The sequence below is a fragment of the Sphaerodactylus townsendi genome, linkage group LG11, assembly GCF_021028975.2.
Source record: "Sphaerodactylus townsendi isolate TG3544 linkage group LG11, MPM_Stown_v2.3, whole genome shotgun sequence".
Taxonomy (NCBI): domain Eukaryota; kingdom Metazoa; phylum Chordata; class Lepidosauria; order Squamata; family Sphaerodactylidae; genus Sphaerodactylus; species Sphaerodactylus townsendi.
Window position 1 is genome coordinate 77,630,979 of NC_059435.1, and position 12,865 is coordinate 77,643,843.

General features: G+C 57.1%; 1 protein-coding gene across 1 annotated transcript in view; it reads right to left on the bottom strand.

Moving 5' to 3' along the window:
• Positions 1–9,949, bottom strand: part of CSPG5 (chondroitin sulfate proteoglycan 5) — a 36,875-nt gene extending 26,926 nt beyond the window's left edge. Inside the window, exons 1-6 of the mRNA XM_048510525.1 lie at positions 9,829–9,949; positions 7,696–7,843; positions 6,009–6,150; positions 5,771–5,915; positions 4,701–4,757; positions 697–957 (exon numbers count right to left, since the gene is read on the bottom strand). Of these exons, the coding sequence (XP_048366482.1) occupies positions 697–957; positions 4,701–4,757; positions 5,771–5,915; positions 6,009–6,150; positions 7,696–7,843; positions 9,829–9,949 (874 nt within the window). The remainder of the gene's footprint in view (positions 1–696; positions 958–4,700; positions 4,758–5,770; positions 5,916–6,008; positions 6,151–7,695; positions 7,844–9,828) is intronic.
• Positions 9,950–12,865: the final 2,916 nt, after the last annotated feature.

Consider the following 12,865-nt stretch of genomic DNA (forward strand, 5'->3'; position numbering starts at 1 on the left):
GCACCCGAGGACGTCCACCCTCCTAATGCCCCCCCGGAAAGTTTCTGGGAGGGGGCACGTGCCCATCCCCCGTGGGCCATTCAGACCCCTCCTGACCCGGGGATCTCCACACGGGCACGTCTGAACGCGACATCGGGCAAATGAGATGTCTCCTTCTCCCACCCCCAGCTTCAGTCTCCTGTTCAGCCCCCAACCGGGGCCGGCCAAGCAGCCCCCCCCCGCCCCCGGCCGCAATTAATCTGCCCCCTGGGGGAGCGGTGAGGGGGTCGCTTCCCAGCCCCCCACCCACGCCCCCTCTCCAGGCCCCCTTCGCGAACGGCAGCGCCGGGGGGGGGGGTGGCAGGAGAGGGCGTGTGGATGCGGGAACACGTGTCTGGCATGCCAACCGCTCGTCCACCCAACCCTCCCAGGTCCATCTTGCAAGGGTCTTCAGTCCGGGAAAAATCAGGGGGAGGGGTGGGGGAGGGAGGGAATGGACTGGGGAGACGACCCCCCCCTCCTCCCCGAGCCCCGGTTTCGCGTCTCCCCTCCCCCCGCCCCTCGATTTGGGGGGAAATCCCCCCTCCCCTCCCCTCCCCTCCCCTCCCTCCCGCAGAAGCGCATCGCCCACCCCTCCCGCTTTGGGCCCGGGGGGGGGGGTCCCCGGCCGCGGTGCCTCCCCCCACCTCCCCCCACCGCATTGCGGGCGCCACCTACCCGCGGCCAGCAGCGCCAAGAGGGCCAGCAGGGCCGGCGGGCGCCCCATCCTTGCTGCCTCCCGCCCGCCCGCCCGCCCGCCGCCGCCGCCGCCGCCGCCGAGCCCCGCCCTCCCGCCTTCCCCGCCCGCCCTCCGTCCGCAGCCGCGCACAGACGCGCTCCCAAGACGGCCCCCCGGCCCGCTCGCCACTCCCGCCCCCTCCTGCAACCAGGGCCCACGTCCCCCGAGACCCCCGCGGGGCGGGCAGGCGGAGAAGCACTCTGCACATGCCCAGAGCGCCAGGCTTGAAGGGACGCAGAGGTCAGTGGAGGAAATGGCCCGGTGGACTCCTTGCCCACCCCCCAGTCCCCAGAAATGTCCCCAAATGGAGCTGGCAACCCTGACCCCCACCCGGGCTTATACCCCCCTCCCCACTGACTAAAGGCTCCTTTCCCCCAGTCTCGACCCCAGAGCAGGTGAGTCAAGCTGAGGGTCAGCAGCGGGGAGAAGGGGGGGTGTTTCTCCCATCCCAGGCGAGAGGGCAGGACATTCTCACGATGGGGGGGGGAGGGCAGGGCACCCGGTACAGTAAAGCCCCCCCTTCTCTGCCTCTGATAAGGGTCCTCAGAAGCCACTAGCCCAGCCCCCTCCCTCCACCAAGTCCTCTGGTGGGGTCCAGCAGCTGACAGTAGGAACCCCCAGTGTGGTGTAGTGGTTAAGAGCAGGTGCACTCTCATCTGGGGGACCAGGTTTGATTCCCTGCTCTGCCGCTTGAGCCGTGGAGGCTTATCTGGTGAACCAGATTAGCTTGTGCACTCCCACACACGCCAGCTGGGTGACCTTGGGCTCGTCACAGTTCTCTCAGAACCCTCTCAGCCCCCCCCTCCCCACCTCAGAGGGTGTTTGTTGTGGGGGGGGAAGGGAAAGGAGATTGTCGGCCCCTTTGAGTCTCTTACAAGAGAGAAAGGGGGGGGGATAGAAATCCAAGCTCTTCTTCAGCAGCTGAAGGCCAAAGGAGGCCCTCTTGAATTCAGCCACTAGCATTCGGGTGACTGCTCAACCATCTCCAGAAGGCCTGAGCTGGGGGGGGGGGGGGGGGGCGGCGGCTCCGGATGGTCCCTGCAGTCGGGTAGCACCGCACAAGGCTGGCAAGAGCGTGTGGGGAGGGGTGCCCCGTGCTGGGTGGCCTCCGCATGGCAGGAGAGAAGTCTCATGGGGGAGGAAGCCCACGACCACACGCACAGCAAAGAGTGAGGGGTGGGGGGGGGAGAGAGAGGGAGAACTCACAGCCCGTGGCTGACAGAGGGAGCTGTTCACAGTCCTGACGGAGAGTGGTGAAAACGGCCTGGCCAGACCATAATGCTCCGCCTCACGCAGTCTGGGGACCTGTCATTTATAGGATGCCTTTTCACAAGTTCAGAACAAGGGCTGAAGAGAAACACAGGGAGAAACCTCATCTGCTCCGAGGCAGGAGGGGAGCTGGGCCGGGAAGGGGCAGGAGGAGCTCCTTGAGTGTAAAGAGGTGTCACTGGCAGCCAAGATCAGGTGAGTTCAAGCCGTACTATGCCCTGCTACTAGGGACAGGTGGGAAAGGTGGACAGTGAACAAAGCTGGCAGGAAGGACGCAGACCCCTTTGAAGTGTGCTGTTGGAGGAGAGTTTTATGGAGAACTGGAGACTGCCAAAAAACAAAGAAGCACGGGCTGTATGGCCGTGTTCTAGCAGCTGCATGGCCGTGTTCTAGCAGCATTCTCTCCTGACGTTTCGCCTGCATCTGTGGCTCCTCTGAAGGATCCTCTGAAGATGCCTCAGCCACAGATGCAGGCGAAACGTCAGGAGAGAATGCTGCTAGAACACGGCCACACAGCCCGGAAACCACACAGCACCCCAGTGATTCCGGCCGTGAAAGCCTTCGACAATACAAAGAAGCAAGTTCTGGAAGAGCTCCTCTCAAGCCTGACATGGCTGCGCTGAGGCCTGGCCAGACGTCTGTGGCTACATGAGAAGGGGCAGCAGGACAAGAGGAAGACCCGGCGTGAGATGGGATGGTGCCATAAAGGAAGCCACGGCCCTTCGTCTGCGAGACCTGAACAAGGCTGCTGATTCATCCGGTTGCCAGAAGTTGGATCGCCTTGACCTCACTGAACCCACCAACAGCAGTCCCTGCGCTAAGTCAAGCCGATCACCCTAAGGTGGTACTGGATTCAAATCTAACTGTTCTGCTGCAGACCAACATGGCTTCCCTCAAAAACGTGTTCACCCAGAGGTCACCGAGCAGATGCCAGCGTCTATCATAGATTGGCCATGCTGACAGAGGCTGATGGGAATTGTAGTTCCTGAACATCTGGAGAGCCGCAGGTTCCCTACCCCTGGATGGGGTTTTCACAGACTAAGTCTGCTGCAAGGCATATGCGACACAGAAGCTGTGAGCCCAGTTTAGGTCAGGAAAGGGTGGGGAAGAAATAAAATAAAAATAAGGAGATGTGTATTCGAGATGCACCATAGAGTCTTCCTTGCTGCGTTTCTCTTGTGGCCGCTGGGCGTCCTTGTGTCCCTCACAGCCTGGATTCCACTCTTTGGGTGGGTGTGGCACAACCATCTTTTATTTAGATACCTATCTAAAATATTTTTTATGCCACCTTTCCACTCAATCAGGGTCAAAAAGGCAGTGAACAAAAACAACATGAATACATTGAAAATTAAAAATACAGTTAAAATTATAAAATGTAATTAGAAAGGCATCACCAGTAGGAGGAGGCCCAATAACTGTTACTGGTGGTGTGTGAGAAAAAACAAAAAATGTATTGTCGAAGGCTTTCACGGCTGGAATCACTTGGGTGCTGTGTGGTTTCCGGGCTGTCTGGCCGTGTTCTAGCAGCATTCTCTCCTGACGTTTTGCCTGGATCTGTGGCTGAGGCATCTTCAGAGGATCTGACTGGCATCTTCAGATATCCTCTGAAGATGCCTCAGCCACAGATGCAGGCGAAATGTCAGGAGAGAATGCTGCTAGAACACGGCCAGACAGCCCGGAAACCACACAGCACCCAAAACAAAAAATCTTCTCCAGCTGGTGGAAGACACCGGTAGAGGGCGCCAGACGAACCTCCATGGGGAAGTGGGACCAACGTTTTGGTGCCACAACTGAAAAGGCCCTTTCTCAAGTTGTCACACACCTAGCTTCAGATGGCGACTCCCAGACTGAGCAGAGTGTATAGATAGGTTCATATGGATTCTGTATATGGGGAGCCAGTGTAGGTGGAACAAGAGTGGAGTGAGATAGTCCCTACGACCCCATCCTCTGGCCACCGCAGTACCAACTGTATATTCCAGACAGTCTTCAAGGGCAGCCCCATGTAGAGCATATTACAGTGGTCTGATCCAGATATTACCAGGGCATGTAAACATGGAGGCAAGATTTTTTTATACGCAGGAACATCCACAGCTAGCTGACCAGCTGAAGCGGCTGAAAGGCACCCCCAGTGGTGGGATCCAAAAATTTTAGTAACAGGTTCCCATGGTGGTGGGATTCAAACTGTGGCGTAGTGCCAATGGGGCTGGGCGTGGCACGACGGGGGCGTGGCCGGGCATTCCTGGGCGGGGCTGCGGCAAGAACGCAGCTGCTGCGCCGGTCCTTGGGCGGGAAACGAATGCACGCAGGCTGCCACGCATGCCGGTGCACCTCCTGCTAGACTGCTTCAAGTTCTGCACGCTACTGCTGAGAGGAGGGGCGTAACTAAGGCCAAAATCACGCGGCAAAATCACCCATTAGTAACCCCCTCCCGGCACACACAAATAATTAGTAACCCACTCTCGGGAACCTGTGAGAACCTGCTGGATCCCACCTCTGGGCACGCCGTCTCCCACTGCCATGTGTTTATCCAACAAGAGACCTAAGAGAAACCTGCTCCTGTAGGGTGAGTGTGTCCCCAACCAGAGCAGGGGAGAGAGGCAGTTTCTGGGGGCAGGCTTCCTTCCTCAGCAGCACCTATTTTGCTGGGATTCAGTTTCAACTTGCTCGCCCTCACCCATCTCAAAACTGCCTTCAGGCACCAGTTTACCCTTTTCCACAGCCTCCCTGGGATCTGTTGGGGAAATGGAGCGGTCATCTGCATGGTGGTGGCAACTCAGTTGTCACGGACGCTGAAAAGCACAGGGGGAGCCGACAGGCCGAGGGTCAGAGCAGTAGACCCTCCGGGCGATTCCGCACACGAGTAAAATAGGTTCGACCCAGTTCCCTGAGAAGGGTACTGACCTAGGTCGAAGACAATGTTGTTCCCCACTGCAACCGGCTTGATCCCAGCTCGGAGGGTGGAATCATCCTGTGCCTCTTTGCCGCTCCGTTCCGATTGGCTATTGTTCTACAGCCATGTTCCATCTATCCCCACACACGTTATAAAAAAAACTGCCACAGGAATGGAGGGATGAAGGTGGCGTTTTTTGATTGGCCAGCTGTATGCATGCCCAAAACACTCAGCTGTGATTGGCTGAATGGGGGACTCCTGGCACCAGAGATTCCACACTTTACTGGAATCGAGCCGAGTTCGAGCTGGTTCCCTGAGAAAGTAGCAGTTCCCAACTGGAGTCGGAAATTTGACCGTTACACGGGGCGAAGCTGATACAAAACCACGTCGATCCCAGTGGTTGTGCGGAGCACTGAGGTTGAACGCAGCTCGAACTTAGGTCGATAACGCAGGTGCGGAATCGACCTTCGGGTCTTAAGCGCAGCACCTACATGCCGGCCATTCTTTTTAACTGGTGAGGCTGCGCTTTGGACCTTCTGCATGCAGGCAGTTGCTCTTCTGTGAGCCGCGGCCCCTCCCCTGCATGTCTTCCTCCTGCACCATCACTGGCTGCCAGGTAGACTGCTCAGCTTCAACCTGGCAGCATGGGGGCATGGGGGCATGGGGGTGGGCAAAGCTAGAAGCTGTGGCTCTGCCCCCCAGGGCTTGGCTTCTTCCTAGCCTTCCAGGAGTTCCCTGAGTGTGCTCCTGGGCTGATCCGCCTCTCTTTGGCACACTCAGGGCTGGGATTGTGGTGGTGGTGGTGGTGGCGGTTCTGTTTTTCAGTTCTGCCAAGAATCAGCCGTTCGGCACACCCCGTGCAGTCCTTTGATGCGCCCGCTGTGGGCAGTGGGCCTTGGACAGATTCCTCCAACAACTTCCTGTGGGGGCTTTGTCAAACCTCTCGTTCTCGTCCGTCCTGCCAACCAGTTTTCCTCTTGCCTCTTTCTTCACTAGCCACTGTGAAACAAGACATGGGGTTCAGAGCTGAACTCAAATTGGGTGTGGGGGGGGGGTTAATAAAACCTGCAAGCCCCTCCCACTGGTCCTTACCAGCCACACGGGCAGCAGGCCAAGGCCGTTTCCCTCTTCCGCAAACCCTCCTTGGACAGCAAGTGTGAAACAGTGTCCCACCAGAAGCCGCTGCTTGAGCCTGCGACCCCCCCTCCTTGGGCGTTTGCCTTCATTTGCTTTCCTGGCAACCCAGCAGTGGCGTAGGAGGTTAAGAGCTCATGTATCTAACCTGGAGGAACCGGGTTTGATTCCCCGCTCTGCCGCCTGAGCTGTGGAGGCTGATCTGGGGAATTCAGATTAGCCTGTACACTCCCACACCCGCCAGCTGGGTGACCTTGGGCTAGTCACAGCTTCTCGGAGCTCTCTCAGCCCCACCCACCTCACAGGGTGTTTGTTGTGAGGGGGGAAGGGCAAGGAGATTGTCAGCCCCTTTGAGTCTCCTGCAGGAGAGAAAGGGGGGATATAAATCCAAACTCTTCTTCTTCTTCTTCCTCCCACTTTTCTCCCCAGTTGGCACTCAAAGCAGTTTTAGAACATTTTGCTCTCCCTTTTCATTTACACGCAACGTCCACGATCCCTCGAGGTAGCCCAGCCTAAGTTTCTGTGGCAGGCCCAAATCTTGGAGCACCCAAAAAGGAGCGGAGGAGCTTCTAAGTCCGGCAGGACCAAAATCGTGGGGGTGGGGGAGATGCCGTTCATGTGCCGCTCCATACTCTGACTGCTGACAGGGGTCGTCTGCGCATGGGCATCAACGCCCTTTCCCTGAAGCTGCTGCCTCCCCTTCCCTGGCCCACCCCCATGGAGTCAGCGGGCACCTATTACGGATGTGTCCTCTATTATGGATGAGCTCATGGAAACAGGATCCCCCCCAGCCACACTCTGGGCTTTCAGTGGTTGCCCTTGCAGTGATCCAACCCCCACCCCCCATCCCCCGCGCGCCTTGCCCTTGCTGGGCATGACAGGAAGGCTCCATCGAGGGTCTGGGACAGTGATGGCGAACCTTTTCAAGACCGAGTGCCCAAATTACAACCTAAAACCCACTTATTTATCGCAAAGTGCCAACACCGCAATTTAACCTGAATACTGAGGTTTTAGTTTAGAAAATACAGCTGGATCCGAGGTGCCCATTACTCAGGAGTAAGCTTGGTGAAGCAACCATACAACACTTCGAATGGGTGAATCACGACCCTAGGAGGGTTTACTCAGAAGCAAGCCCCGTTACCAGCAACTGAGCTTACTCCTAGGTAAAGGATCGTGCCCAGGCTAGCCTAGATATGTGTGTGCATATGTGTGTGGGGGGGTGATTTTCCATCCCACTCCCACATGATGAACTCTGTGTGTGCGTGCCCACAGAAAGGGCTCTGAGCGCCACCTCTGGCACCCATGCCATAGGGTCACCATCACTGGTCTGGGATGACGCTGGGAGCACTGAGGAGGGGGGGGGGCTTTGAATGCTCCAGCAAATGCCGTGGGGGGGGGGGCACAGGGTTTCTCACTAAGGTTGCCAGCTCTGGATTGGGAAATTCCTGGGGACCTTGGAGGTGGAGCCTTGGGAGGGCGGGGTTTGGGTAGGGGAGCGACTCCAGTGCGCTACTATAATGCCATAGAGGCTACCTTCGAAAGCGGCCATTTTCTGCCGGTGAACTGATCTTCACTTCCTGGAGACCCTTTGTCATCCCAAGAGAGCTCCAGCCACCCCCTGGGGGTTGGCAGCCTCACTTCTTACCCTGCCGAATGAGCCAGAGGGTCCCCCTTATCTTGCGGGCTGCCCCTCACAGCAGTCACAAGCTGCGGGCAACACTCTCCCCTGCTTTGGGCCTCCGTCCGCTTCGTGCAGAGAGTTCGGGAGAGTGGCTCCTTCGAAGGCAAAGGGCCTGCCGTGCAGGGAGGCCAGGGGCCAGTGGGGGGCAGGTCTCCAGCTAGGGCCTTGGGAAGCTACAGTGAGGCCGCAGGTGGGAGACACCGGTGTCTTGCCCGAGGCACCTGCTGCGTCACAGCTGGACTTGGGATGTGACCCAAACAGGAGAGCCAGACAGGGCTCCGGGGCTCCTACGGGGAATTCCTCCACCAGGATTCAGAGCTGCCTGCTGGCCCCACAGGGTTTTCAGCTCCAGGTAGGGAAGGAACTGCAGATTTTGGAGGTGGAGACCGAGGAGGCGAGAGGAGGTGTCTTGGCGGCGGGCAATGCCAGAGAGCGCCCCCCCCCCCCTCCAAGACAGCCATTTTCCTTATGGGACTGATCTTTGTTACCTGAAGATCAGGTACAGATGAAGAAGAGTTTGGATTTATTCCCTGCTTTTCTCTCCCTTAAAGAGTCTCAAAGAGGCTGACAAACGCAGCAGTGGTGTAGGAGGTTAAGAGCAGGTGCACTCTGATCTGGAGGAACCGGGTTTGATTCCCAGCTCTGCTGCCTGAGCTGTGGAGGCTTCTCTGGGGAATTCAGATTAGCCTGTGCACTCCCACACATGCCAGCTGGGTGACCTTGGGCTAGTCACAGCTTCTGGGAGCTCTCTCAGCCCCACCTACCTCACAGGGTGTTTGTTGTGAGGGGGGAAGGGCAAGGAGATTGTCAGCCCCTTTGAGTCTCCTGCAGGAGAGAAAGGGGGGATAGAAATCCAAACTCTTCTTCTTTCCCTTCCTCTCCGCACAACAGACACCTGGTGAGGCAGGCGGGGCTGACAGAATTTGGAGAGAACTGTGACTGGCCCAAGAACACCCAGCAGGCTTCACACGGAGGAGTGGGGAGACAAACCCCATTCACCAGATTAGAGTCTTCCGCTCTTAACCACTCTGCCTGGCGGCTGGCGGCTCTTCTGCCTTTTGAACAAGCCTCTCAAGTAGTTGGGGAGAACTCTGACGAAAGACGAAGAGGATCTTTGTTGCGCCAGCACCGACCTATAGCATGGGAAGGGAAGCAGGAAGAGGCGCGCACGAAAATGTGGGAGGGAGCCACCCTCCTCAGCTTAGAGTATCGATTTCACATGCCTCAAAGCTATCTTTAGAAAGGTAGGGATGCTCACCGCACAAGGCCCGGCACAATGAGCCAAGCTCCCCTGAACCAAAGTTATGGACGCATCCTGCTTCCAACCCTGGCCTACTGGATCCCTCTGGGGTAGGTGGAAGCCGGAGGCCAGGCAAACAGCCCTTATCGGCACCTTGATCCCAGCAGAGGTAAAACAGCTGCGCAATTAACTGGCACCTTTCGACCACCTGAGTTCCTGTGGCTTTCGAAGGGCTGGAGGGGGGGGGGTTCAGGGGGCCACAGGGAAGGTGACCTCAGAGAACAAGCAAGTTCAGGTGGATCTTCAGGTATTTCGGTCTTGTCTTTGGCAGTCAAAATCAGTCCAGTAACCAAGAAGAGGAAGAAGAGTTTGGATTTATATCCCCCCTTTCTCTCCTGCAGGAGACTCAAAGGGGCTGACAACCTCCTTGCCCTTCCCCCCTCACAACAAACACCCTGTGAGGTGGGTGGGGCTGAGAGAGCTCCGAGAAGCTGTGACTAGCCCAAGGTCACCCAGCTGGCATGTGTGGGAGTGTACAGGCTAATCTGAATTCCCCAGATAAGCCTCCACAGCTCAGACGGCAGAGCGGAGAATCAAACCTGGTTCCTCCAGATTAGATACATGAGCTCTTAACCTCCTACGCCACTGCTGCTCCCACCAAGTGGGAGATCTGAATGCTGGAGAGAGACGGGCTGGTACCCATTGCTACGTTCGGTGCCAGTCAACTCTTCACATTCATTTCTGTGAGGGTCACGTCCCTCTGGCTGGCTGGGGACTGACAGGTGGGGACTACAGTTCTGGCAGCCAGCTACAGCCAAACAACTGGGAACGTGCACACAGCCCAAGAGCTCCCTTGCCTGGCCCAGGGGCCACCTGAGAAGTTTTAACCTGGTCCCCCTCCAGTGGTCCATGGTCTTCCGCTCTCTGTTGCGGAGGTGGAAGGGCAGCAAAGGGGGTAACAGGATCACCAGAAGCCATTTATGTCCCCCAAAGAGGCTCTGCCAATAACAATCTCTCGGGGATCCCTGGCCTTAAAAGTGCCTGGCTGTCCTCGACTAGAGCCAGAGTCTTTTCGGCTCTGGCCCCGGCTTAGTGGGACGCTCTGTCTGATGAGACCGGGGCCCTGCGGGGTTTAGCTCAGTTCTGCAGAGCCCGCAAGATGGAGCTGTTCTGCCAGGCTGCGCTCCCCTCCCCTCTTGATCCTGGTGAGTTTGTGCAGGAGGGGTCGGAGGGAATGGTTTTCTGTTAAAATTATTCCATCCTGATTGGATTTTTAGGCTTCGTAACGTCTCGTGTCTGTTTTTATTGAACACGTTGGAAGCTGCTCTGAGCCTGCATGTCAGGGGAGTGGGATACAAATTGAAGAAATAAACTATATAAATAAAAGACCAGGCACAGGGGAGCAGAGCGGGCATCTCCATCCTTCTCAGGCGGGGCTGCCTCAAGGTGTGTTGTTAGCCTGAACAGAACCCACCAAGCCCCTCAGCAAACTCTGCAGGATAAGAAGAAGAAGAGTTTGGATTTATATCCCCCCTTTCTCTCCTGCAGGAGACTCAAAGGGGCTGACAATCTCCTTGCCCTTCCCCCCTCACAACAAACACCCTGTGAGGTAGGTGGGGCTGAGAAAGCTCTGAAGAACTGTGACTAGCCCAAGGTCACCCAGGTGGCGTGTGTGGGAGTGCACAGGCTAATCTGAATTCCCCAGAGAAGCCTCCACAGCTCCAGTGGCAGAGCCGGGAATCAAACCCGGTTCCTCCAGATTAGATACACAAGCTCTTAACCTCCTACGCCACTGCTGCTCCTGGCTCCATGCCAGCCATAGTTGGGGGAAGCCTCGCCTCTGTGGGGGATCAGGGCCCGCCCCACTCTTTTGAAGGCCCCCCCTCTCACCAAGCGCCGGTGGCCAGCCGTTCCCCCTCTCAGGGGGTCTACTCTGCCAGTAGCTGCTCGCTGAAGTTGGTTGTGGCTGTCCAGGCCTCTTGGAAGAACCTCTCTGGAGAACTCAGGAAGAATAGCCGGTTGTGAAGTGTGTAAGTTGGAACCTTTCAAGAGGGTCTTTGGAGCACCCTCGCTGCCCCACACACAAATCCTGAAACAGATCTGGGACTTTGGAAGCAGTGGTCTGTTTATTGGGACATCACGTGTGTTTTGCTACATTTCCATCACCTCAGTGTTTGAGTGCTTATTTTGGCCTTGAGAACCTGGTCATCTGGGGGGGGGGGGAAAGGTGGGCATGAGAGGACTGGAATAATTTTTTTGTTCCCCAAAAAGGTGTGCAGGAGGCGTGGCCGGAGGAACGGCCTTGCTGGGGCTGGCCTGGAGAGGAACTTCCCTTGGTCCTTTGGCAGGGAGAGGAAGAGGGCACTTTCTTCCAGCAGGGGGCATGAAGGACCGACCCAGAAGATGCACTTTCAGTGGCCCAGTTTGCACAGCAATCGGGCAGGTGCCCAAGCCTAGATTTTGCCCAGTCTCCCTGAGAAGAAGCCCCTCCCTCTGCTACGTGTCCCATTCCAGCCCACCCAGGCCAGAGGCCCCCAGAGAGTGGAGACCGCAGGACGGGCAGCCCTCATGAATCAGCCCTCATCATCTCCCGTCTCTGCCAGAAATGGGCCCTTGTAAAGCAGGCACTGAAGAGGAGCACTCATTTGAGGAAGACCTTGCCTCATGATACCCCCCCCCCCCCGATTATATCAGAGGACTATGCACACACCTCAACCAGGACGTCTTAATGCAGGGACATGCCAGGCAGTTGCTCGGGGCCTCCACAAAGCATAGCCCCCCCACCCCCGCGAATCTGTTTATATTGTCAATAAATAAATATTATACTATGAATATTTTTTATTAGGAAAGAGCAAATTTAGCCTGTGTTTTACCAAAGGCGATGAACAATATTAATGTTATTGTTGAAGGCTTTCACGGCTGGAATCACTTGGGTGCTGTGTGGAAAGCTGGTTGTATGACAGAAGAGGCTCTTCTCTCCTGAGCCACTCTGCATCTATGGCTGGCATCCGATCCTCTGAAGATACCAGCCACAGATGCAGGCGAAACGTCAGGAGAGAATGCTGCTAGAACACTGCCATACATCCCGGAAACCACACAGCACCCCAATATTAATGTGAATTTTTAGGATAACAAGTGGATGCTGGCATTCTGGCATTGGTTGGAGGCCTGTGATGCTGTAAAGACAGCCCCTGCCCTCAACAAAAGATGGAGCCTGCCTTTAACTTGGGGAGGGGCTGTGCCTCAGTGCCAGAGCACCTGTGTGGCATACGGAAGGTCCAGGTTCAATCCCAGGCATCTCCAGTTAAAGGAACACAGGCCTCCACCTGAGACCCTGGGCGGCCACTACCAGCCTGAGTAGGCAACACTGACTTTGAGGGGCCAGGGATCTGGCGTGGGGGACTCCACAAAGCCCCTGGGACCTGGGAGGGGCAGGAGGCTGCCTGGGAAAGGGGGGCACCTGTTGCCCTGAACGGGGCTGCCCACACAATGCACAACGCTGTTCCTCGAGAGCTGGGCCCCGGCTGGACTTGCGGAAGCCAAGTCATCGACAGGCCTCTGTGCATACTAAGCGCAGCCCCGGGGCCCTTTCAAGGGCTCATTGTCCACCAGACCAGGATCGGCTCTTTCAGTGCCAGGGATTAGTTCTATCCATCCAGGAGCTGAGGCGCCCCGCATCTCAATGAAGGGGGGGGAGGGAGCTCCCAGCACCAAGTGGGGCAGGGGCGGGGCAGAGGGAGCTCTTTGAGCCGTGGCCCCACGGCAGCGCTACAGGAAGCAGAGAGGCTTTGCCAGTGGGACAGCATCTTGTTGGGCAGGACTGCCAGCCACGTGAAGCAGTGGTACCACGACCAGGTCTTAAGCAGTGGCGTAGTGGCTAAGAGCAGGTGCACT